Source organism: Mustela putorius, unplaced genomic scaffold, assembly GCF_011764305.1.
Source record: "Mustela putorius furo isolate JIRA1106 unplaced genomic scaffold, ASM1176430v1.1 tig00000508_pilon_pilon_pilon, whole genome shotgun sequence".
In the NCBI taxonomy this organism is placed as follows: domain Eukaryota; kingdom Metazoa; phylum Chordata; class Mammalia; order Carnivora; family Mustelidae; genus Mustela; species Mustela putorius.
In genome coordinates this window covers 3194408-3218411 of record NW_025421402.1, presented here as the reverse complement: position 1 = coordinate 3218411, position 24004 = coordinate 3194408, and the positions used below count along the sequence as shown (strand labels likewise).

Sequence of the window (24004 nt, the reverse complement as noted above, 5' to 3'; positions counted from 1 at the left end):
GATGCGAAAATTCTCACCAAAATACTGGCCAATAGGATCCAACAGTACATTAAAAGGATTATTCACCACGACCAAATGGGATTTATTCCAAGGCTGCAGGGTTGGTTCTACATCTGCAAATCAATCAATGTGATACAATACATTAATAAACAAAAGAACAAAAACCATATGATACCCTCAGTAGATGCTGAAAAAGCTTTTGACAAAGTACAGCATCCCTTCCTGATCAAAACTCTTCAGAGTTTAGGGATAGAGGGCACATACCTCAATATTATCAAAGCCATCTATGAAAAACCCACCGCAAATATCATTCTCACTCGAGAAAAGCTGAGAGCTTTTCTGCAAAGGTCAAAAACACAGCAGTGATGTCCATTTTCACCACTGCTATTCAACATAGTACTAGAAGTCCTAGCCTCAGCAGTCCGACAACAAAAATTAAAGGCATCTAGATTGGCAAAGAAGGAGTCAAACTATCACTCTTTTCAGATGATAAGGTACTACATGTGGAAAACCCAAAAGACTCCACTCCATATCTGCTAGAACTTGTACAGGAATTCAGTAAAGTGTCAGGATATAAAATCAGTACACAGAAATCAGTTGCATTTCTTTACACCCAACAACAAGACAGGAGAAAGAGAAATTAAGGAATCCATCCCATTTACAATTGCACCCAAAACCGTAAGATACCTAGGAATAAACCTAACCAAAGAGGCAAAGAATCTATACTCCGAAAACTATAAAGTACTCATGAACAAAATTGAGGAAGACAAAGAAATGGAAAAATGTTCCATGCTCATGGATTCGAAGAACAAATATTGTGAAATGTTTGTGCTACGTAAAGCAAACTACACATTTAATGCAATCCCTATCAAAGTACCATCCATTTTTTTCAAAGAAATGGAACAAATAATCCTAAAATTTATATGGAACCAGAAAAGACCTCGAATAGTCAAAGGAATATTGAAAAAGAAAGCCAGGGGCACCTGGATGGCTCAGTGGGTTAAGCCGCTGCCTTCGGCTCAGGTCATGATCTCGGGGTCCTGGGATCGAGTCCCCCATCGGGCTCTCTGCTCAGCAGGAAGCTTGCTTCCCTCTTTCTCTCTGCCTGCCTCTCTGTCTACCTGTGACCTCTCTCTGTCAAATAAATAAATAAAATCTTAAAAAAAAAAAAAAGAAAGAAAGAAAGAAAGAAAAAGAAAGCCAGTGTTGTTGGCATCACAATTCCGGACTTCAAGCTCTATTACAAAGCTGTCATCATCAAGACAGTATGGTACTGGCACAAAAACAGACACAAAGATCAATGGAACAGAATAGAGAGCCCAGAAATAGACCCTCAACTCTGTGCTCAACTAATCTTCAACAAAGCAGGAAAGAATGTCCAACGGAAAAACTTAGCCTCTTCAACAAATGGTGTTGGCAAAATTGGACAGCCACATGCAGAAAAATGAAATTGGACTCTTTCCTTACACCACACATGGAAGTAGACTCAAAATGGATGAAGGACCTCAATGTGAGAAAGAAATCCATCAAAATCCTTGAGGAGAACACAGGCACCAACCTCTTCGACGTCAACCACAGCAACTTCTTCCTAGGAACATTTCCAAAGACAAGGGAAGCAAGGGCAAAAATGAACTATTGGGATTTCATCAAGGTTAAAAGCTTTTGCACAGCAAAGGAAACAGTTAACAAAACCAAAATACAGTTGACAGAATGGGAGAAGATATTTGCAAACGGCATATCAGATAAAAAGAGCTAGTATCCAAAATCTATAAAGAGCTTATCAAACTGAACACCCAAAGAACAAATAATCCAATCAGGAAATGGGCAGAGGACATGAACAGACATTTCTGCAAAGAAGACAACGAGATGGCCAACAGACACATGAAAAGTGCTCCACATCACTCGGCATCAGGGAAATACAAATCAAAACCACAATGAGATACCACCTCACACCCGTCAGAATGGCTAAAATTAACAAGTCAGGAAATGACAGATGCTGGTGAGGATGCGGAGAAAGGAACCCTCCTACACTGTTGGTGGGAATGCAACCTGGTGCAGCCATTCTGGAAAACAGCAAGGAGGTTCCTCAAAAAGTTGAAAATAGAACTACCTTATGATCTAGCAATTGCACTACTGGGTATTTACCCTAAAAATACAAACGTAGTGGTCCGAAGGGGCACTTGCACCCAAATATTTATAGCAACAGTGTCCACAGTAGCCAATGTATGGAAAGAACCTAGATGTCCATCAACAGATGAATGGATAAAGAAGAGGTGGTATATATACAATGGAATACTATGCAGCCATCAAAAGAAATGAAATCTTGCTATTGGCAATGACATGGATGGAACTTGAGGGTATTATGCTGAGTGAAATAAGTCATTCGGAGAAAGACAATTTATGATCTCCCTGATCTGAGGAAGTGGAGATGCAATGTTGGGGATTCGAGGGGTAGGAAAAGAATAAGTGAAACAAGATGGGATCGGGAGGGAGACAAATCATGAGACTGTTAATGTCACAAAACAAACTGAGGGGGGTTGGGGGAGGTAGGGAGAGGGTGGGGAGGGTTATGGACATTGGGTAGGGTATGTGCTGTGGTGAGTACTGTGAAGTGTGTAAACCTGGCAATTTATAGACCTATACCCCTGGGACTAAGAATACAGTGTATATTTATAAAAAATATATAAAAGTAATAGTTCCGGGAAACAATTTAAGTAAATAAATAAATAAATAAATAAAACTTAAATAATTAAAAACACTCCACCCTTAGCCCAAAAATAAAAATTAAATGACGAACTCTCCTCCTATATTTCATATCACTCGTAATAAACAATAATCACAGATAAAAAATGACCTTTTCTTTATTCCTAGGTCTTGTCAGCTTTAAGGCTTTAATTGAAGAATCTGAAATGAAGAAATTCCCAGACAATGATCTTTTGCGTCACCTTCGCTTAGTCACACAGGATGCAGAGAAGTGTGCCTCTGTTGCACAGCAGCTGCTTAATGGCAAAAGACAGACTAGGTATATACTTCTGCTTGAGTTTGGACTCTTTTGTGGCTAAACTTGGAAACCTATTGTAACTAGTTTTTCCTTCCATCCTGTATTCCAGTGACACTGAATCTGAGAATGATGAATGTATCATGTGCTCATGGCTTCTTGGGCCTTTGTCTTTATAGATACCGATCTGGTGGTGGAAAATCCCAAAATCAATTGACAGTGAATGAGCTCCGACAGTTTGTGACACAGCTGTATGCGCTTCCATGTGTCCTCAGTCAAACACCTTTGCTAAAGGTAACTCTTAGAGCTATGTGTGGGGAAGTACTTTGGTAATCCTCTGTTTTGTAAATGAATTCAACGGACATGATTAAGTCATCTTGGGTGGTTAATTTGTACATTTATTTGCAGATTTTATTTTTGTTTTTTAAGATTTTATGTATTTGAGAGAGAGCGCGAGCCCAAGAGGGTGGGGAGGGTCAGAGAGAAAAGCAGACTCCTCCTGATAAGGGAGCCAGATGCGGTACTAGATCTTGGGGCTGTGGGGCTTGATGGTGGGACCAAGGGATCATGACCTGAGCTGAAGGCAGTTGCTCAACCAACTGAGCCACCCAGGAACCCTATTTGCAGATGTTTTTAATAACCTGCTGAGTGTTTTGTGATGTGTGTATAAAGAGATTATAACAGGCCTACAAAGGAGAGGTAAAGTTGGAAATTTTTACCTTAAAAGTAACCATCTGCCACTCTTTGCGGTAGGTAAAAGGTCTGTTATAGTCAGTTCTTTCAGTTGTCATTTGGCTTATATATTCTCTCATTTACCCGTACTATTGATAAAATCCTATGAGATGGAAGAGTCCATTTAATATGATTTGAAGATTCTAAGTACGAAAGAATCCAATTACTAAAATTGCTATTTTGATACAACAACCTGTGTTTTTTTTTAGGATCTCTTGAATCGTGTAGAAGATTTCCAACAGCACAGTCAGAAATTGCTCTCTGAGGAAATGCCCAGTGCTGCAGAGCTGCAAGACTTGCTGGATGTCAGCTTTGAATTTGACGTTGAACTTCCACAGCTTGCTGAGATGCGTATCCGTCTGGAGCAGGCCCGTTGGCTAGAAGAGGTTCAGCAAGCTTGCCTAGACCCCAGCTCCCTTACATTAGATGATATGAGACGTCTCATAGACCTAGGGGTGGGTCTGGCCCCGTATTCAGCAGTGGAGAAAGCAATGGCCCGGCTTCAGGAACTGCTCACAGTGTCAGAGCACTGGGATGACAAAGCCAAGAGTCTTCTCAAGGCCAGGTAAAAAAGCAAACCCACCTCTTTCTTTTGGGGGAGGTTGGGTAATACATCTCATCTTAGAGCAGTAGAGCACACCAGTGTTCAGAAGCTGCAGATACAGGTATAGAATACATGTAGAAATATTTGAGATGTTTGGAGTTGCTTTGGAACTCGAGTAAAGGAATATTAATTTTTTTTCTTCCTTTCCTGATTGTGAAATGAATGGTTCAAAGGGGAATTGCCATTCCTAGAGTTGCTTGAAATTTCTTTGGACCCCTATGATACCATCCATCTTCAAGAGAAGAAAAAGTTTTACGAATAAGTAGCAAACTGTTGAAACCCACAGATAGTAAGTTCCCAAAGAGTCTTGAAATGTTTGAGTTGAAGACATTTACTTGCTGGCACTGTTCGGTAAAATGAAGGTAGTGCCAGTAATTGCCTGCAGGAGTAGGAATGTACTTTTTTGCTGTTGGGTAATAACATGGAACATCTTACCTGTGTTAGATTTGATTAGACTCAGGTAAACCATCTGAGAGAAAGATCAGGCCCTCCCTAGTTTTGCTTTCTGTCTGACAGATCTTCACTGGTCCAACTGATGACATAAAGTATCCAAAAAATGCATGGTTACAGACATTGTTCTGTAATCCTAAAATAGTAGTCTTTGAGTAGAGAGCACATTTTTTGATACTATGTTTTTGGTATGTTGATACCCTAGAGAATTTAAATTTCCTTAGTGAAACTGTATGAATCTTAACAGTGTATGTAATTCAACACAGTAAATGATCTTTAAGTTACCTTCTGCAAATGAAAAGTTTGTGGTTATAGCAGCATAAATTCAGGAATAGGTAGAACTTAATGCTTTATATTGGTTATTTCCTTTATCTTTTATGCTCTAAAGTTTTATGCAGACATTTGAAACTCGTTATTTGGATATTTAGTAGTTACTGACACTTGAAAAAAAATTATTTGCTATCCTGAAGTTCTTTTGAAATGGCTTTTCTAGTTTCTTTTGTAAACCTTAAGAAAAACGAACCACAGGGGGAAAAAAAGAAAAAAGAAAAAAATGAACCACAATATAAAATGTTAACTAGTTCTTACATTTCATATTTTAGACCTCGGCATTCATTGAACAGCCTTGCTACGGCAGTTAAGGAGATTGAGGAGATCCCTGCATATCTGCCAAATGGTGCAGCTCTCAAAGACTCGGTGCAGAGAGCCAGGGACTGGCTTCAGGATGTGGAGGCCCTGCAGGTTGGTGTAAGAAAAAAATGTCTTAGGGTGCCTAGGTGGCTCAGTGGTTGAGTGTCTGCCTTTGGCTCAGGTCATGATCCCAGGGTTCTAGGATCTAGCCCCACATTGGGCTCCCTGCTCAGCAGAGAGTCTGCTTCTTCTCCCTCTGCCTGCCACGTCCCCGCTTATCCTCTCTTTCTCACTCTGTCAAATTTTAAAAGAAAAAAAAAGAAAAAGACCTTGCATGTATAGGTGCATCTATGAAGAGTAATAATTTAAAAATTTTAAAAGGTACTGTGTTGAATCTCACCATATAGATTGTTTTCAGTTGGCCAAATTAATAACTTTTTCTATTCAGCCTTACCTAGACCTATTTACCCACCTGTTGTCCTGACCAGTTGGCTTAAATATTTAAAGTTTAGATAATTCAACCAACTTTTAGGGGGAGCTTGGTATCCTGACAAACTTAAGTACTTGGTTAAGGTTAGAAGAAAAAGCTAAAAATAAAAGTGGGAGAAAGGTAGTTTCTGACCTTTGAGTACAGTTGTCTCTTGTTGGCTTGTTAACAACTTAGAGTACAGACAAGAGTAGCAGATTTAGTGAGTCTGGTTATATGATTACAAGGCAAAAGTAAGCCACAAGGCCTGGCATTTTTCACCAAGTAGTGACTTTTTTTCTTTTTAAGATTTTATATGTGAGAGAGAGAATGAGAGACTGGGGAGTGCATGAGAAAGCAGATGAGAGAGCACATGAGAAGGGGGCATGAGAGGAGGGGAGGGTCAGGGAGAAGCAGACTTCTGCTCAGTAAGGAGCCTGATGCAGGACTCGATCCTGGGGACTCCAGGATCATGACCAGAGCTGAAGGCAGTCACTTAACCAACTGAGCCACCCCAGTACCCCTCACTAAGTAGTGACTTAAAAGAACAGTGCCAGGGTGCCTGGGTGGCTCAGTGGGTTAAAGCCTCTGCCTTCGGCTTGGGTCATGATCTCAGGGTCCTGGGATCGAGCCCCGCATCGGGCTCTCTGCAGGGAGCCTGCTTCCTTTACTCTTTCTCCGCCTGCCCCTCTGCCTACTTGTGATCTCTGTCTGTCAAATAAATAAATAAAATCTTAAAAAAAAAAAAAAAAAAAAAAGAACAGTGCCTCCCCACCCCACAAAAGAAATGAAACTTAACAAGTTCCAAGTAATTAGCACTAAGTGTACGTGCTAGATGTCATACTTAAATGACTTGCCTATATTTTATAAAAGCGTTAAATTCACTTGTAGCATTATTAAGGTACAGACAAAATGCATTCTGTGATTTACCCAGTTTCAGTTGGATTGCTTCAATTGAAAAGTGGTTGGTGGATAGTGTCTTGCTTTTGTCTTTGTAATTGTTGTAGGTCAGTCTTACGGACCTATTGAGGAAAAAAGATCTTTGAATTCTTAAATAGGCTAGGTTTTTAAAAATTTATCTCATTCCGAGTCTCGAGTTCTGTTTTGTTGAAGCCATTGGATTCTATTCTTTTTTTTATTTTTTTTAAGATTTTATTTATTTATTTGACAGACAGAGATCACAAGTAGGCAGAGAGGCAAGCAGAGAGAGAGAGAAAGAGAGGGAAGCAGGCTCCCTGCGGAGCAGAGAGCCCGATGCGGGGCTCGATCCCAGGACCCTGAGATCATGAAGGCAGCAGCCCAACCCACTGAGCCACCCAGGCGCCCCGAAGCCCTTGGATTCTAAAAATAAAAAATACTACCTGGTTTTCTGAATATTTTTCTCATTTTAAGTAGTGCTAATTGATAAATTTTGCTAACAAGCAATGCCAAATCAGACAGTTTTAGCCAGATGTTTGCAACAAAACATCTGGTCATCTATTCTAGTTGAAAGGGAAGAGAGAAGACATTATTGTTTGATAGATATTATTAGCTAATTAAGGGGTGACCCCAGCTAGCCAAAGGAAAAAAATTTATGTACTGTGTACATAAACTTCGTTAATGGGAGTTTTAGGTGCAAACTCTTGATAACGATGGAGATATTGTTGATTAGGTTTAGTCGCGGTCTCCCTTTTTACTTACAGTTGGTGGCAACCAGAATGGCAGGGTGAGGTCATTGCAGTAAGGAGAGATGAACATGTGGAATCAGGAGGAGGACGTACTATATACTACTTAGTACTGTGTTTTCCACAGTGCCCACAAGGACAAAAAGCAAGTCTTGCTCCATTCCTAAAATAACAGCCTGGCCTTTACTTGTACTATGTCCTTAAGGACTAACGGAGGGACGTGATGAACAGCACAGAGCCTCTTCGTACCTAGTGGGTTGTGTACTTTCAATGTTAATCAGTACTCTACACATAGGAAGCATTCCGTTTATTTATTTATTTGCTTACTTATTTATTTATTTAGATTTTACTTATTTGACAGAGATCACAAGTAGGCAGAGAGTCAGGCAGAGAGAGAGGAAGGGAAGCAGGCCCCCTGCTGAGCAGAGAACCCCATGCAATGCGGAGCTTGATCCCAGGGTCCTGGGATCATGATCTGAGCCAAAGGCAGAGGCTTAACACACTGAGCCACCTAGGCGCCCCTCCATTTATTTCTAATTTAAATACTAAAGACAGCATGTAATTTGTGAGTCACCGCTTTTAAGTGTCTAGTAGAACATTTATGCCCTTACAGTTCCAGCCTGTAAGAATAAATATCAAGGGGCGCCTGGGTGGCTCAGTGGGTTAAGCCGCTGCCTTCGGCTCCGATCATGATCTCAGGGTCCTGGAATTGAGCCCCGCATGGGGCTCTCTGCTCAGCGGGGAGCCTGCTTCCTCCTCTCCCTCTCTGCCTGCCTCTCTGCCTACTTGTGATCTCTCCCTGTCAAATAAATAAATTTAAAAAAAAGAATTAATATCAAAAGCAATGAAACAGCAAGTTCCTAGTCTATGTTCAGTTTTCCTCAGTTTCCCCAAAAATGTCCCTTCTGGTTGTTTATCTCGTCTACCACCACATGTTGCACCTAACTGACATAGGGCTTTAAGTTGCTCTGAGTCTCGTGGTGTTTTCTTCTTGAGCCTTCTTTCTTTCATGTCACTGTCTAGAATAGTCATCCTGTGGTGAGTTCTGCCTCCTGGATTTGTCTCGTTATTTGTTTTTTTGTTGTTGTTTTGTTTTTGTTTTTAAATTTTATTTATTTATTTGACAGAGATCACAAGTAGGCACAGAGGCAGGCAGAAAGAAAGGTAGAAGCAGGCTCCCCGCTGAGCAGAGAGCCTGATGCGGGGCTCGATCCCAGGACCCTGGGATCATGACCTGAGCTGAAGGCAGAGGTTTTAACCCACTGAGCCACCCAGGCGCCCTTGTCTCGTTATTTCTTTATGGTGTGTTCTAGCTTTGGTATTTCCTCTAAACTGGAAATTAGTTTCAAAGAGTTGATGGGTTAAAGTTAAATATTTTTTACTTAGAGTAATCAGGTGATACTGTGTACTTTGTATTGCATCACGTCAGGACATATTTGGATAACTACTTAGTGACGCTAGAATTTACCATTGTATTAGAACAAGCACACCAGTGCTCCCTACCCCCAGCCTCATGTTTTTATTCTTCTCCTGTTTGGGTCTCTCACTCTCAAGGTGGTCCCAAGGGGCGCCTGAATGGCTCAGTCAGTTAAGCATCTACCTTTGACTCAGGTCATGATCCCACAATCCTAGGATAGAGCCCCGCATTGGGCTTCCTGCTTGGTGGGAAATCTGCTTCTCTCTGACCCTCTCACTCTGCCCCTCTCCCTGCTCATGCTCACTCACTCACTCACTCAGATTAATAAATAAAATCTTAAATGTGGTCTCAGTATCAAGAGCATCTGCATAATCTGGAAACATATGAAGAAATACAAATTCAAAAACAAAAAAAAGAAAGAAATGCAAATTTATGGGCTCTTTGCTGGTGACCTGAATCAGAATATCTGGGGATGGGGCCTGGGAAACTTACTTAAACAAGCTTCCGCTTGATTCTTAATGCATATGAACATTTGAGTACCATGGGACTTTTTGCCTTCTTTTAGTTTTCTGAATAATTTATACTGAGCTGCTTCATCATTGGGTGGATTGGAGTAAAATACGGTTGGTTTTTATCAACGTAAGTCTGTGTAAAAACCTTTTGAGTTATTGCAAATCTGCATTTCTCTTGAATTTTTTTCAGGCTGTCTGTAGGGATCAAGATGACAAATTTAGAAGGGCATTAAAAGTCAACAAGAGGGGCGCCTGGGTGGCTCAGTGGGTTAAAGCTTCTGCCTTTTGCTCGGGCCATGATCCCAGGGTTCTGGGATTGAGTCCCACATCGGGCTCTTGGCTCAGTGGGGAGCCTGCTTGCTCCTCTCTCTCTCTGCCTGCTTGTGATCTCTGTCTGTCAAATAAATAAATAAAATCTTAAATAAAAAAGTCAACAAGAGATTACAGTGTATGTCATGTTCATAGTTGTATCCTTGGCGACTAGTACAAACTACGTTCTTTTGAAGTATTAAGTGAAGGAACACATGTCACCCACACCCCCACTGCCATTGGTCAGCTGGCAAATTTTGTCCATCTCTGTGAAATTAACATGTTGAAATCATGGAGTAGGTCTACTCTGAATTGTGCTTTTCCCACTTTGCAGAGAAGTATTCTTTTTCCTAAGTTGCTACAATTTTTCTTGACTCACTAGGTTGGAGGACGTGTGCCAGTATTAGACACACTCATAGAACTTGTTACCAGAGGCCGATCTATCCCGGTACATCTGAATTCTTTACCAAGACTGGAATTACTAGTAGCTGAGGTTCAGGCTTGGAAAGAATGTGCTGCTAATACATTCTTGACTGAGAATTCTCCATATTCTCTCTTAGAGGTAAGTTTGCAACCAGCCCACCTACAAGACCTTCGATCTCGTAGCTTATAGAACATGTAGTCCCTTCCATTACAAAGGTGGTATCACTGACTGGTCTACATATTGGGAGTTATTTTTTCAATAGAGCCAGGGAGATTCTTCTAAACTTCCAGTGAAATAACCTTTAAATGTCATCTGGATATACTTAGGGATAACATTCAGTGTCTAAAGAAGAACATTTTTCTCATTGAAGTTCCTCAATCTGGGTTGAAATTGGACTTCTAACCTTGGCCATGCGGTACCATTTGCATTTAATAAGCCTGGTAAATGGTCTCATCCACAGCTCATGAAGTTCTGGAGTTGCACTTGTATTTTTTGTAGCTGATACTGATGGTACATTATGACTAGAATTGGTAAATATCATGTTGAACTTAACTACTGTTTCATCCAATCTATAATCAAATCAGTCTTTTTTGTGAAATTCATTCCCTCCCTCCTCGGCCCTCCCTTTGAAGAGGAGAGTTTTCTAACTTTAGGGTGGCATGTGACAGAGGAAATGTTAGATAAGTTTCCATCCTAACCACTGCTTAGGCTTTTATTGTGGGGCTTATTCCTAAGGCTGAATCTGAAATCTGCGCTTTGCCCCACGTTAGGTGCTGTGTCCTCGATGTGACATTGGCCTTTGGGGATTGAAGAGGAAGCAGAGGAAGTTCAAGGAGCCCTCACCAAGTGGAAAGAAGAAAAGCACCAAACTAGAGAGTCTGAGTGACCTGGAGAGAGCTTTAAGTGAAAGCAAGGAGACTGCTTCCGCTGTACGTAGTGGGCTTTTTCTTCTTTCTCTGTCGCCTAGGGAGGAGGATTTCTAACCCTTTCTTGTTCACAGGGATATTGGTAAAGCATGTAAAAGAATAACCTTAAAAGTACTCCGTTTCACGAAAGACTGTCTGAAAATTGTCAAAGGTGAATGTGAATTCAAGCCCCATTTTGGGTATAGAGCTTACTAAGTAAAAATAAATAAATACACAAACACACATGCTTAAAAAAGAAAAGTGTATTGGATACCTTTGCATCCGACTGTATGTCGTAAGCGCTGTTGATTCAAAGATATCATCATAAGGAGCTGAAGCAGTGTCTAGCTCATGTTTAGTGAGCCATAGTATTAGGACAAAAGAAGACAGGTGATTTAGATGTTTAGTGGGTTTTTTTCTTTTTTTTTTCTTTTATAGACCTGTAATTGACATATAACATTGTTAGGTTCAGGTGTACATAGTTATGGACTTTTTCTTTTTTAATGATAAGAACTTTAAAGATCTATTTTCTTGGGGTGCCTGGGTGGCTCAGTTGGTTAAATGCTGCCTTCAGCTCAGGTCATGATCCCAGGGTGTTGGGGTCGAGCCCCGCATCTGGCTCACTGCTTAATGGAGAGCCTGCTTCTCCGTCTGTCTCTCCCTGGCACTCTGCCTACTTGTGCACTCCTAAAGATTTAAAAATTTAAAAAATAAAAAATAAAAATACTTATATATTAAAGATTTAAAAATCTTTTTTAAAAAAATCTACTCTCTTGGGGCACCTGGGTGGCTCAGTGGATTGAGCCGCTGCCTTCGGCTCAGGTCATGATCTCAGGATCCTGGGATCAGAGTCCCGCATCAGGCTCTCTGTCAGCAGGGAGCCTGCTTCCCTCTATCTCCCTCTCTGCCTGCCTCTCCGTCTGCTTGTGATCTCTCTCTGTCAAATAAATAAATAAAATCTTTAAAAAAAAAAAAATCTACTCTCAGCAACATCCAAGTATACAGTATAGTACAGTATTATCTGTCGTCAACGTGCTGTACCTTATATCCTCAGAACTTCTTTTATAACAGGAAATTTGTACCTTTAGACTGCCTTTACCCAGTTAGCCCACTCCCTACCCCTGGCCTCGGCAGCCACCAATTTGTTCTCTATATCCGTGGATTTGGTTTTTTGTTTTTTGGGTTTGGTTTATTTTTCCTCAGTTCATACAGTGTTTGTCTTTGACTTACTGCACTTAGCCTAACGCAGTTACATTCCATCTGTATTGGTGCAAGTGGCAAGATTTCTTTATTTTTTTTTTAAATGGCTGAGTAATAGTCCATTATATATACATACACCACATTTTTTTTTAAAGATTTTAATTATTTATTTGACAGATCACAAGTAGACAAAGTGGCAGGCAGAGAGAGAGGGGAAAACAGGCTCCCCGCTGAGCAGAGAGCCCGATGCGGGGCTGGATCCCAGGGTCCTGGGATCATGACCTGAGCTGAAGGCAGAGGCTTAACCCACTGAGCCACCCAGGCACCTCTGTATACCACATCTTTATCCATTTATCCACTGATGGACACTTAAGCTGCTTCCATGTCTTAGCTACTGGAAATAATGTTGAAGTGAACATGGGGGGTGCAGGTTAGTTAACACTAACTTTTAAGTTAGTTTTTTTCTTTTCTTCAGATAAATACCCAGAAGTGGAATTGCCAGATCATTTGGTAGTTCTAATTTTTAATTTTTTGAGGAGCCTCCTTATTATTTTCCAAGATGGCTGCACTGATTTACGTTCCTACCAACAGTGCATCAGGGTTCTCTTTTTTCCACATCCTCACCATCATACGTTACTTCTTGGCATTTTTTATAATAGCCATTCTGCTAGGTATGAATTGATCTTGCATTGTGGTTCTCTGATTTGCAGTTTCATGGTTGACCACCTTTTCATGTACCTGTGTCCTCTTTGTTTGTCTTCTTTAGAAAAATACTCCTATCCTCTGCCTATGTTTGTATTCTACTGTTAAGTTGTATATGTTCTTTATGAATTTTGGATATTAACCCCTTATCAGTATGTGCTTTGCCAGTATTTTCTTCTGTTCTATAGGTCAGCTTTTAATTCCGTTTTTAGAAGCTTTTAGTTGGATGTAGTCCCATGTGGGTGCTGTAAGTTGCACAAAATGTTCCTCCCTTGGGGCGCCTGGGTGGCTCAGTGGGTTAAAGCCTCTGTCTTCGGCTCGGGTCATGATCCCAGGGTCCTGGGATCGAGCCCCAAGGCGGGCTCTCTGCTCTGCAGGGAGCCTGCTTTCCTTCCTCTCTCTCTGCCTGCCTTTCTGCCTGCTTGTGATCTCTGTCTGTCAAATAAATAAATAAAATCTTTAAAAAAAAAAAATGTTCCCCGCTCTTCCAGTTTCATCCCAGTCCATTCCTTTGTAGCTGTCTGACCTCTCTGGTGATTGACATGGGATTGCCTTGATTTATGTGTTTTGACACAGATTTCCTTAGGGCATATTTGTATATTGAGTCAGATTCTAATCAGATTCTGCTGCTTGAGCATGATTCTGTGTTTGTTTGTTTGGGTTTTTTTTAAGATTTTATTTATTTATTTGACAGAGAGAGATCACAAGTAGGCAGAGAGGCAGGCAGAGAAGGAGGAGGAATGTAGGCTCCCCACTGAGCAGAGAGCTCAGTGCAGGGCTCAGTCCCAGGACCCTGAGATCACAACCTGAGCCAAAGGCAGCTGCTTAACCCACTGAGCCACCCAGGCGCCCCTCATTCTGGTTTTTTTAAGGTGCTGCTTTCCACTGTTAACTTCTGTGGTCTATTTTTGTAAAGCCATTTTCTTGAACTTTGCATGCTCTTTCAGAGTCTAGTCTCTCCCCATCTAGTGTATGAAGCTGTGGCTTAAGAACTCAGGCATTACTTGTTGACTTCATTTAAAACTCTGAAAAACAAGCTGTCGGCTCTCCATTTGTGAGTTCTAGGAAGGCATCTTATCATATAAGATGTATGTATCGCCTGTACATTGTTTTTATCTACAGAAACAGTGGAGCTTTTAAAAATACGCCAAAGGTTTGTTCCCTAATTTACTTCTAGATCTTTTTGTTTCTTCCTATTCATTCATACTTTTTTTTTTCCATTCCAAAAAGATAATGGAGAGTTCATTTTGGCCTTATGACTCAGGGTACCTCATCTGGTGAATCATAATGGGTCTGATGGTGGGTGGGTGTGATAACTGTGAATGGTTTTAACTAACAGGTTAACATTTTAAGTATTTGTGAATAGAATTGGGGAAAGGGATGGTTCCCACAGCCTGTAGCTTCTGTTTCTAGAGGGCAGAGCTCAGTTTTAAAAGTTTACACTTTCTCCTCCATTTATCTATATTTCTGTATCAATAAAGTGCTGTTGGAGGACTACGGTGGTCCAGCCTTTTATGGGGGAAACTGGGTATTAAGATCAAGGTGGTAGTAGCTAACTCTTTTTTTTTTTTAAGATTTTATTCATTTATTTATTTGACAGACAGAGATCACAAGTAGGCAGAGAGGCAGGCAGAGAGAGAGAGAGAGAGGAGGAAGCAGGCTCCCTGCTGAGCAGAGAGCCCAACACGGGGCTCGATCCCAGGACCCTGAGATCATGACCTGAGCCGAAGGCAGCGGCTTAACCCACTGAGCCACCCAGGCGCCCATAGTAGCTAACTCTTCATGTAGCCAGTAATTTTAGTTTATCACGTTTAAATAGCTTTTACTTCATGGTGCATAATGGATAAATCTCTAATGCCTAGACCTGTTTTTGTATTGGATAGCTTATATAGTTCATTAGTCCGTTCATATAAAGGTTCTAATTATGGACATCTTGTAAATACTGTTCAGGAATATGTTCAGTGTCACCTCAGGTTTTTACTGTGAAGTTGCTTCTGTTCATGAGTTATTTTTAAGTCATTTATACAGGTTAACCGATCTCCCCACTGTTCTGGGACATGTCTCGTGTATTAATAGGGAGGAAAGATTTTCAATTTGAATATACCTGCCACACTCTGCACAAAAGCAACTTGCTTTTGTTTGTGCCCCAATGAGCTTATTTTCTAGGATGGACATGTGCTGGGTACACGTGTGTAAGTGAAGTCTGATAAAGTGCTCTCTGTTTAATTCTTTCATGAGGCATGAGGTTCATTATCTACAGTGGCTGTGTTCAGCACACACAAAGGCCTCAATGTTAAAGATTGTAGGAGGCATAAACTACCAGTCGTGTAGTGGCTGCTTGAGACTTTTCTACCCAAAGTGCCTTTCTAAGAGAATAGGAGCTAATGGAACTACGAAAACATGGAGAACCCCGGGAATTAGAGCATGCAGATGTGTGAGAAGCTGCTTCTTTTAAGAGAAGTAAATGTGCAAGGAAGTTAGACTTTAAGTAGTAGCGTGTGCTCAGTCATTGCTCACATTGTTCCCTGTGTGCCAGGCACAGCGGCTGCCCCGCAATCATCCCTGCAGGCCTGGGGGGTGGGCTCCGCATGTGAACATTGAGCTGCAGTGGAATGTGCTGCCCAGGGCCACTCACACAGCTCAGTGAAATGGAGCCAGGATTCAAACGTAGATCATCTACTCTGGGACCTGGGGTTTAGGAGAGGGCTCAATTCTCTCTGACGTAGTCCTTGATTGGTAACTCCTTTTTAGATGGCAACACTTGGGGAAGCTCGCCTAAGGGAAATGGAAGCCTTGCAGTCTCTCAGGCTAGCCAATGAAGGGAAGCTGCTGTCACCTGTCCAAGATGTGGAGCTGAGAGTCTGCCTGTGTCAGAAGGCCCCAGCTGCCCCCATGATCCAGTGTGAACTCTGCAGGGATGCTTTCCACACGAGCTGTGTGGCGGTACCCAGTATTTCACAAGGCCCCCGAATCTGGCTTTGTCCCCATTGTCGGAGATCAGAGAAGCCTCCATTAGAGAAAATTCTGCCCCTGCTGGCCTCCCTGCAGCGTATCCGCGTTCGCCTTCCTGAGGGAGATGCACTTCGATACATGATCGAAAGAACGGTGAACTGGCAGCACAGAGCCCAGCAGCTGCTCTCATCAGGGAACCTCAAGTCTGTGCAGGATCGAGGGGGATCGGGACTGTGGTACAGCAGATGGCAGGCCTCAGCGGGACAGGTGGCCGAGACAAATAAGGTGAGTCTGGACTTGTCTCTGCCAGTTCCTGGGATCTGCCGAGCTCTGTCCCTTTCCCCTACACCTTTGCCCCGGACGTCTGCTGCTCCTGGCGATGGCTTGACTGATACCAGTGCTGACTGCGCAGCTCTCCACTTTGAGGGCTCTGTGTCCCTGCCGTGTTGTTTTCGTTTCCTCTGCTCCTGGCACTGGGAAGATGTCTCTCAGGCAGTCTACTTCTGGAGAGCAGTTTTCACCTTTTCATAGATAACGTAGCTATCTACGTTTTCCCATTCTGTGGGATATGTACTTAACCTACATCAATTTTTGGAATTTTTGCTTGACTGTTTATTCCCCCCTGCTTCCTCTCGTGTAAGTCACTGACTAGAGGGGAAGGTGCTTTCTGCCTTGTGTCTCTTACTGCCCCTTGAGGAAGGAGTAGGTTTTGAAGTGTCTGAGTACTGTGCTGCTTCAGAGGAAAGGCAGTGGGTTTCATACCAGCCGTGATCTTTCTGCTATAAAAGCCAGATTCTCCTGACCATCACTGGGGTGGGCAGAGTGTTTTGTCTTCTTCCATAGAACGTGGCTGCAGCAAAAGAATGTGAAATAGCAGAAAAGTAGAGTCAGGAGGGCCATATTCAGTTGTCTTATGAGTTTGACCTGATTTTCAGATCTCATACAGATTTTTCGAGCTGAGATCTCATAGCTTGCTTATATTATGCTATACTAACACAGACAGTGAATTATGAGTTAAATTGTTCAGCTGACCAAAGATAAAAGATAAAAAAAATTGATTTCTATCATATATGTTTCCTTGTTTTCTTTTACATTTCTTTCCGGGCTTGTGAAATGCAGGCAGTGCCTGGCACTTAGCAAATGATGAATTAAATTCTTGTTGCATAGGGTGAGTTGTGGTCATTTGGGTAGCCTACAGGGGAAACATGTATGTTCTTTACATAAGATAGGCTAGAGGTTTACTTCTATTGATAAAAGGAGAGGACATAACTCTTCTAAGTCAAAGGAGTGTTTGTCCTAGCACTTTCTAATAAACACTGAGGAAGGGAAGAAGGTGGACATGCATGAGATCTGGCAGTTCCTCACTCGCTTTGATCAAAGGGGGGCGCATGTCTGTGTTCATTGTATTACATAGGGAATACAAGGCTGTATGATCTATTCTCATGCAAAGAAAATGCCTTATCTCCCAATGGTGGTCTTGATCTCTGTGGAATCAGTCCAGGTAAAACCTGGAAGATTAAAGGCTTGTTGGATATGAGTTGGTTTAGCTTGATCTAAAATAATTAGAGACTTCTTTCAGTTGGGAATTGAAATCCTTCTTTCCTGTTTGCCTGCTTGATAACCCAGACTGCATTCCCTGGACTAGTAGGAGAATTTTTAATCCTGAGAAGGCCTTTCTATAAAATGTTTTCCTTCCATTAGGTGTCTCAGCCTACTGGCACAACATCCTTCTCCTTGCCTGATGACTGGGACAACAAAGCCTCATACGTACTCTCTCCCTTCTCCACTGGCCGAAGTTGTATCCCCCTCCATGGTTTGTATTAATGTTGAGGAAGAGCGGGGAGGGCTGGGTAAGAACAAGTAATCTTGCAATAGGGTTTTGTTGTTCAGGTCCATAGAAAGACTTTATCTTCAGATTCGGATATGGGTTACTGTGTATTTGCAAGGTAGGAGAATGATCATGCTTGAAGGTTTATAAATGCAAAACAAATAGAGAAAGGCTTTAACACATTGCTTTCAGAGACAAAAGGGTTAATCCCGTGCCAGCTGACATTTAAATACCAGTCATTTCAGTCGGATGCCAAGTCATGGGTTCTGTTGGGATCTTAGACATAATCTATACCTGAAACCTGCCTCCTTTTTTTTTTTCCTATGTTGACTCTTGAACAACTCAGGTCCACTTAAACATAGATTTTTCTCAATAAACACGTGACTATAAATGTATATTTTCTCATCCTTGTGATTTTTCTGAACAGTTTTTTCTCCTTAGCTTACTTTATTCTGGAAATAGTATATAATACATAAATATACAAAATGTGTCAATCAGCTTTATTGGTAAGACTTCCAGTCAACAGTAGGCTGTTAGCATGAAGTTTTGGGGAGTTGAAAGTAACATGGATTTTCAGCTGTGCAGGGACACAGCTCCCCTGACTCCGTTGTTCAGGGGTCCGCTGTGCTTGTGTGTACATGGCTGTCCCAGGAGTTCTGCCTGGAGCCACACGGGAGTTCTGACCCTTAGTCAGGCCCTAGGAGTATTTGTTTGGTAATGGGGTTGGAGCTACTCAGTTCACCCAGACTGTCCACATCTTGCCCTTTTCCCTGCCTTCTGTTGAAAGCAGAAACTATCCAGGCAGATGTACGGCCTCCTCCGTGTTAGCAGTAATTGAAAGTGAAGAAGGGATTCCGTGTAGAATTAGTACTTCCCAGGAATCAGAAGCCTGAGAAAATCTTGTATGGGCTCTTACTATATTATGGCTTTAAACACATTATGTGAACCTGACCGCAACTGAATATAATTTCCCAAGGAGAAAGTGGCAGTGGTTTGAGGGCTAATCCTGCTTTGCTTGCATGTCCGTGTCCATGTGAAACACCCTCCATTTGTTGTCATTACACTTTGGTGTGTTCTTTGGCAGGTGTTAGTCCAGAAGTGAATGAACTGTTGATGGAAGCCCAGTTGCTCCAGGTATCTCTTCCTGAAATTCAGGAACTTTACCAGACGTTACTTGCAAAGCCAGCCCCTGCTCCGCAAACTGATCGAAGCTCACCAGCTAGACCCAGCAGTGAGAAGGTGAGTGTCCACCGGGCAGCCGGGGAGGACAGCCTGGCATGGGGGGCATGATGTTTAGTGTCATCCCATCTAATTAGTTCAGTGAATGGGATTCTGTTTTCGATCCAGAAAAGGATGCAAACTTCTACCTCACAGCCTCATTTCCTAAGGCTCTGATAAACAGAAGCGTGCTAGGCATCACTCTGGCCTCACATCCTAGAGTTTGGTGCTGTTTTTTTTTTTTTTTTTTTTTTTTTTTAGATTTTTATTTATTTATTTGACAGAGAGAGATCACAAGTAGGCAGAGAGGCAGGCAGAGAGAGAGAGAGAGGAGGAAGCAGGCTCCCTGCCAAGCAGAAGAGCCCAATGTGGGGCTCGATCCCAGGACCCTGAGATCATGACCTGAGCCGAAGGCAGCGGCCTAACCCACTGAGCCACCCAGGCGCCCCTGGTGCTGTTTTTTAAGTGACTGTGAATTTTTTTTTTCCTTTTAGCATGGTGCTTTTCATCATTTCCATATGTTAATAGCTAGAAGTAGAATTTCTTTTCTGTAAGAGAAAGACGGTAGAGATGAAAATGTAATTATAGCTGGGAAGGCTTTGGTATAAAGCTTTCAAAACTTAAAGAATATCTTGGAGTTAATGTTTAACAAATGTTTTAACTGCTCTAACCCTAACAGGACAGCTGGTGTGAGGACTGGGTCATCAGACTGAGGGTGCCCGTTTTGAGTGCTGACTTACTTGAAGGGGATAGATATCATGTATGTCCTACGTCTTAGCTTAAAGATGCTGCTACTCTTATGTTAGTGAGCTAGCTGACCTATAACATTCAAAACTCCTGATGAAAATGTAGTCAGGGTGGGGAAAAGAATCTCATTATCAACTATCATTTAGAATTTTATTTTATTTTTATATTTTTAAATTTAAAAAAGATTTATGTATTTGAGAGAGAGAATGTAGAGGGAGAGGGAGAGCAGACTCCCCACTGAGCTTGGAGCCTGACATGGAGCTCGATCTCACGACTCTGAGATCATGACCTGAGCCTAAAACAAGAGTTAGACGCTCAACCAACCGAGCCACCCAGGTGCCCCTAGAATTTTATTTTTCATTATGATACCAAATAGTATTGTAGCACCATTATTGATGATGTTCAGTTAAGGCACTTTATTTCTTTAAGGGGTCGGGATGTATGTCCTTAAAGAAGGAGTATCAGCACAGTTCCTTAGAAGTCCGTAGGTAAGAGGATAAGCATACACACTTAGGTAGGAACTACATGGTAGTCTTTTACTCCTGTAGTTGGTGAAGAGACAATGGCATCTCCCCATTTTCTGCTGCTAATTTGAAAGCTAATCATGTCTTTAACATTTCCTTTTTCTATTCTTTCTTTTGATAGCACTAGCAGTTAAGTTAGCTAAACCCAAACAGGTTGTCCTGTAGGACATGAGAGAACTTGGTGGCAGGGGTGTTAGGATGCGGGTTTGGGGTTTTTTGGTTTGTTTTGTTTTGTTTTTAGTAAGTCTTCTCTACACCTGATGTGGGGCTCGAACTCACCCCCAGATAGAGGCGAGTGCTCTTCCCCGACTGAGCCAGCGAGGCGCCCCGGGTTGCAGGCTTTTTTTTTTTTAATGTTGATGAGAGATCATCCGGTTTCTCATACAGCTAATACTTCACTAGTTTGAGTAACAGGCCGAGGGACGGCTAAAATCCAATTTGCCTATCTTCCACCCAGAATGAGTGCTGCCGTGGGAAGCGAGACGGAATCAACAGTCTTGAGAGAAAACTGAAGAGACGCCTGGAAAGAGAAGGCCTCTCCAGTGACCGATGGGATCGAGTTAAAAAAATGCGGACCCCCAAAAAGAAGAAAATCAAACTGAGCCACTCCAAGGACATGAACAGTTTCAAGTTAGAGAGAGAGCGTAGCTATGAGTTAGTCCGTTCTGCCGAAACTCATTCCCTGCCCTCAGACACATCCTATTCCGAACAGGAGGACTCTGAGGATGAAGATGCCATCTGCCCAGCTGTGAGCTGCCTGCAGCCAGAAGGAGATGAGGTCAGTGAGGTTTGGGCCATAGAGGACGTGCTTTCCCTTAACTCAGAAACCCTGTAAGCTACACCTCATCTCGCTGGGTCTTTCTCTCCTGCTTATCTGCTTTGAGCTGATCTGAATGGATTGCTCAGCCCTCCCCCACTGATATCTCTGCTCTCACATCGTTCCTGGGTCTTCTCCCTTCTCTTGAAGAAACTCTTATTCTTCCCTTTTTCCTTTTCCTGCTCTTCCAGCTTTCACCTCCCGGCGCTAAGAAGGTGGGAGGGATGCTGATGTAATGCCCTTTTGCTTACTTATCACAGGGCGGCGCTGTCTTAACCCCAAAGCAGTCACGACTTGAAGAATGGCTTTGACTTGGTTGCTTTGGCTGGTGGGCCAGCTACACTCGTGTGGCATAGCTGTTGTGCCGGAGGTCCCAGTGGTGGGACGGTGGCCGTTGGTGGCAAACGGCCTGAATATCTTGAGGCTGGCCTGCCCAATTTCGAATCACATTTTTTTCCTCTGAAAACCCCGTCTCCCTGCTCTTTGTAACCAGGTGGACTGGGTCCAGTGTGATGGCAGCTGCAATCAGTGGTTTCACCAGGTCTGTGTTGGTGTTTCTCCAGAGATGGCAGAGAAAGAAGACTACATCTGTGTGCGCTGTACTGTGAAGGACGCACCAAGCCGAAAATAAAAAACACAAACACAAACACCCCCAACCCCAACCACTTAATGTAATTCAGGACTCCAACCAAGAAGATTTCTTCAATTTCTCAGCAAAGCTACAGGACTGGTATTCAGACCAGCCTGTAAACGGTGCTATTTCTATTCCTTACGGGATCATTTTTCCAGAACTCTTTGAAAAAAAGAAAAAACAACTAAAAAATTTTTTGACACTTTTGTATTTTTTTCCTTAAGAGCTGTTTGTGGTTGTTGAGGTGTGAAATGCTGACTGGTTTTTTGCAGGGGTTTCCAGCAATTTGGAAGGCATTGGAGCTTTCACCTTTTCATGTACAGCATTAAAGTCTTACCTCTGTCTGGGATTTACCGGCTTAAGAGTCCAACTCAGTTCCAGTGCCCAGAAGGGCTCCAGAGATTCCAGTAAATCCTCATTTGAGGAATTTCTCTCTTGTTTACTCTGTTACCATATTGGGGAACTTAAGTTTTTCACTTTTGGGGTTTTTGTTTGTTTCTTTATCCACTTTTCTTTTTCCTGGTAGACTAGGTTTATTTATCAAAGCAATAACTTCTATGTTGGTTTCAGTGGCTGGAATTAAAACAAAACAAAACAAACTTCCAAACAGTGTGTTGGTGCTTTAGCATTTGGTTGATGTACAGAACACAAATGTCTAGTTTCTAGTGTCACTGATGAACTAGTGATGTAGAAAAGAGACTGCTCTGTAAGTAATTGCCACAGCTGTATTTTGGCTTTTCCCCTGCCCCTTCCTTCCTCTCCTACTATTTTTTTGGTAGCTTGTATCAAATGTTGCAGTTTATATTGTGGAATAAATCCTTGGTCCTAATTTAACACTAAATGCTGGTTATTTAGAGCCATTAGACTACAGCTTCATACTCCCCTCTACTTTGTGGGCTTGGAAGAGCAAGAGGGGGGTTGCTTGCTTTTGCCTCTGCCCAACTAGACTACAGGAGCGGTGGATGGTTCTTCTGTATCCTGTTCTGTTTGGTGGGCCATATGCCTCCTGTCTCTACAAATAAAGAACCCCACCTAGTCTTCAAGGAGTAGAACTTGTCTTTAAAGCCATGATGCTTTTCAGTAAGCTTTTCAGAATGGTGGCAAATCATTCCAATCCTCAATTCAGTCCTCCTTGTGAGAATGTTGTCTTCATTATATTGGAATTGACAGGAAAACCTGGTTTAGGGTTAAGATGTCAAAAGGAAATCTAAGGAAGATGGTCCTTGCAGAGGGCTAGGAAAGTGTGGGTCGAGGGGCAGCTTATAAACGTGCAGGCTGTGCCTCCGACACTTCCTTCCCTGCCTCTGACTCTAGCTGTCATTAGTGGTTGTCCATAGTCCACAGTCTTTCTCCTTCTCTCTTTTTTAAAAGGCTCTGTTCTGCAGTGAAGAAGGCCTTCTGCTGAACAGAACAGACGCTTGCTTGGGTTTTCATCTTCTGTTGGTAATACTTAACCACCACCCCCCCCCCCGTTCTATAGCCATAAACCAGGAGATGGGTAGAACTAGTGGGTCTTGAATGAAAGAAAACAAAAACAGCAGTTTGTGATGTAGCAGAGATTTAAATGTACTATATCCCCTTTGATGCAATTCAAATAATTAAATCTCTTTAAGAATGACTTGGAATTGTCTGCAGTTTTCCCACAGTTGTTGTGATGTTTGTCCTCGTCTGTTGAGAGTTCTGGGGCCAAAAGAGAAGAGTCTCCAGAGGACAATCTGGAATAAACGTGCTTTGGCCTTTTTAAGTATCCAAATTCTTAGAACCCCTGACACTGGGACAGGATGCCAGCTGTCCCAATTCCATTGAGAATATAAGCTAAAAGGATACACTGCAGTTAAAGCCTTTGCCTTTAGAGAGCTTTTGCCCATCTGGTATGTACCTCCTCTGCCCCCTCCTCATTTTTCTTCCTCACGTGTGGGTTGTCCACAGTCCCTGACGACAGCATTCCCAGTGAGGTAGCTTCTCTGCCTCTCTTGAGTCGGGGGAAGGGCAAGAATGTGTGTATTTACTACCCCCTCTCCCAGGAGAAAGCCTCTGATGTTTTCACATCACGATGATACTGAAGTTGGAGAGAGCTGTCACCTGCCCACTGTTAAGAACCCAGATCTCAACTGCAGAGTGGTATTATGTAAAAACTTGTTTACGGGGTGTTAGCTGTGAAGCTGGCCTGTGTCCTAGAAAAACTTCTGCACCTGAGAAAGAGGAGAAAACACAGAGAAACTGATGCTTCGTCTCCATAGTCCTGCAGCTGCATGAGGTGTGAGAAGGAAGGAC

The 24004-nt window shown here is 42.3% G+C and overlaps 1 protein-coding gene across 3 annotated transcripts in view; it reads left to right on the top strand.

The window, feature by feature from the left end:
- KDM5B (lysine demethylase 5B) overlaps positions 1-22564 on the top strand; it is an 89200-nt gene extending 66636 nt beyond the window's left edge. Inside the window, exons 17-28 of one of the 3 annotated variants that reach the window (XM_004756318.3) lie at positions 2872-3022; positions 3178-3292; positions 3940-4295; positions 5387-5525; positions 10165-10344; positions 10977-11135; positions 15765-16250; positions 17667-17778; positions 18878-19032; positions 19691-19771; positions 20740-21060; positions 21593-22564. In XM_004756318.3, coding sequence (XP_004756375.1) covers positions 2872-3022; positions 3178-3292; positions 3940-4295; positions 5387-5525; positions 10165-10344; positions 10977-11135; positions 15765-16250; positions 17667-17778; positions 18878-19032; positions 19691-19771; positions 20740-21060; positions 21593-21730 — 2393 coding nt within the window. In that variant the 3' untranslated portion in view covers positions 21731-22564. The other 2 variants (XM_004756317.3, XM_004756319.3) reach the window with 2 other exon arrangements.
- The last annotated feature ends 1440 nt before the right edge of the window (positions 22565-24004 follow it).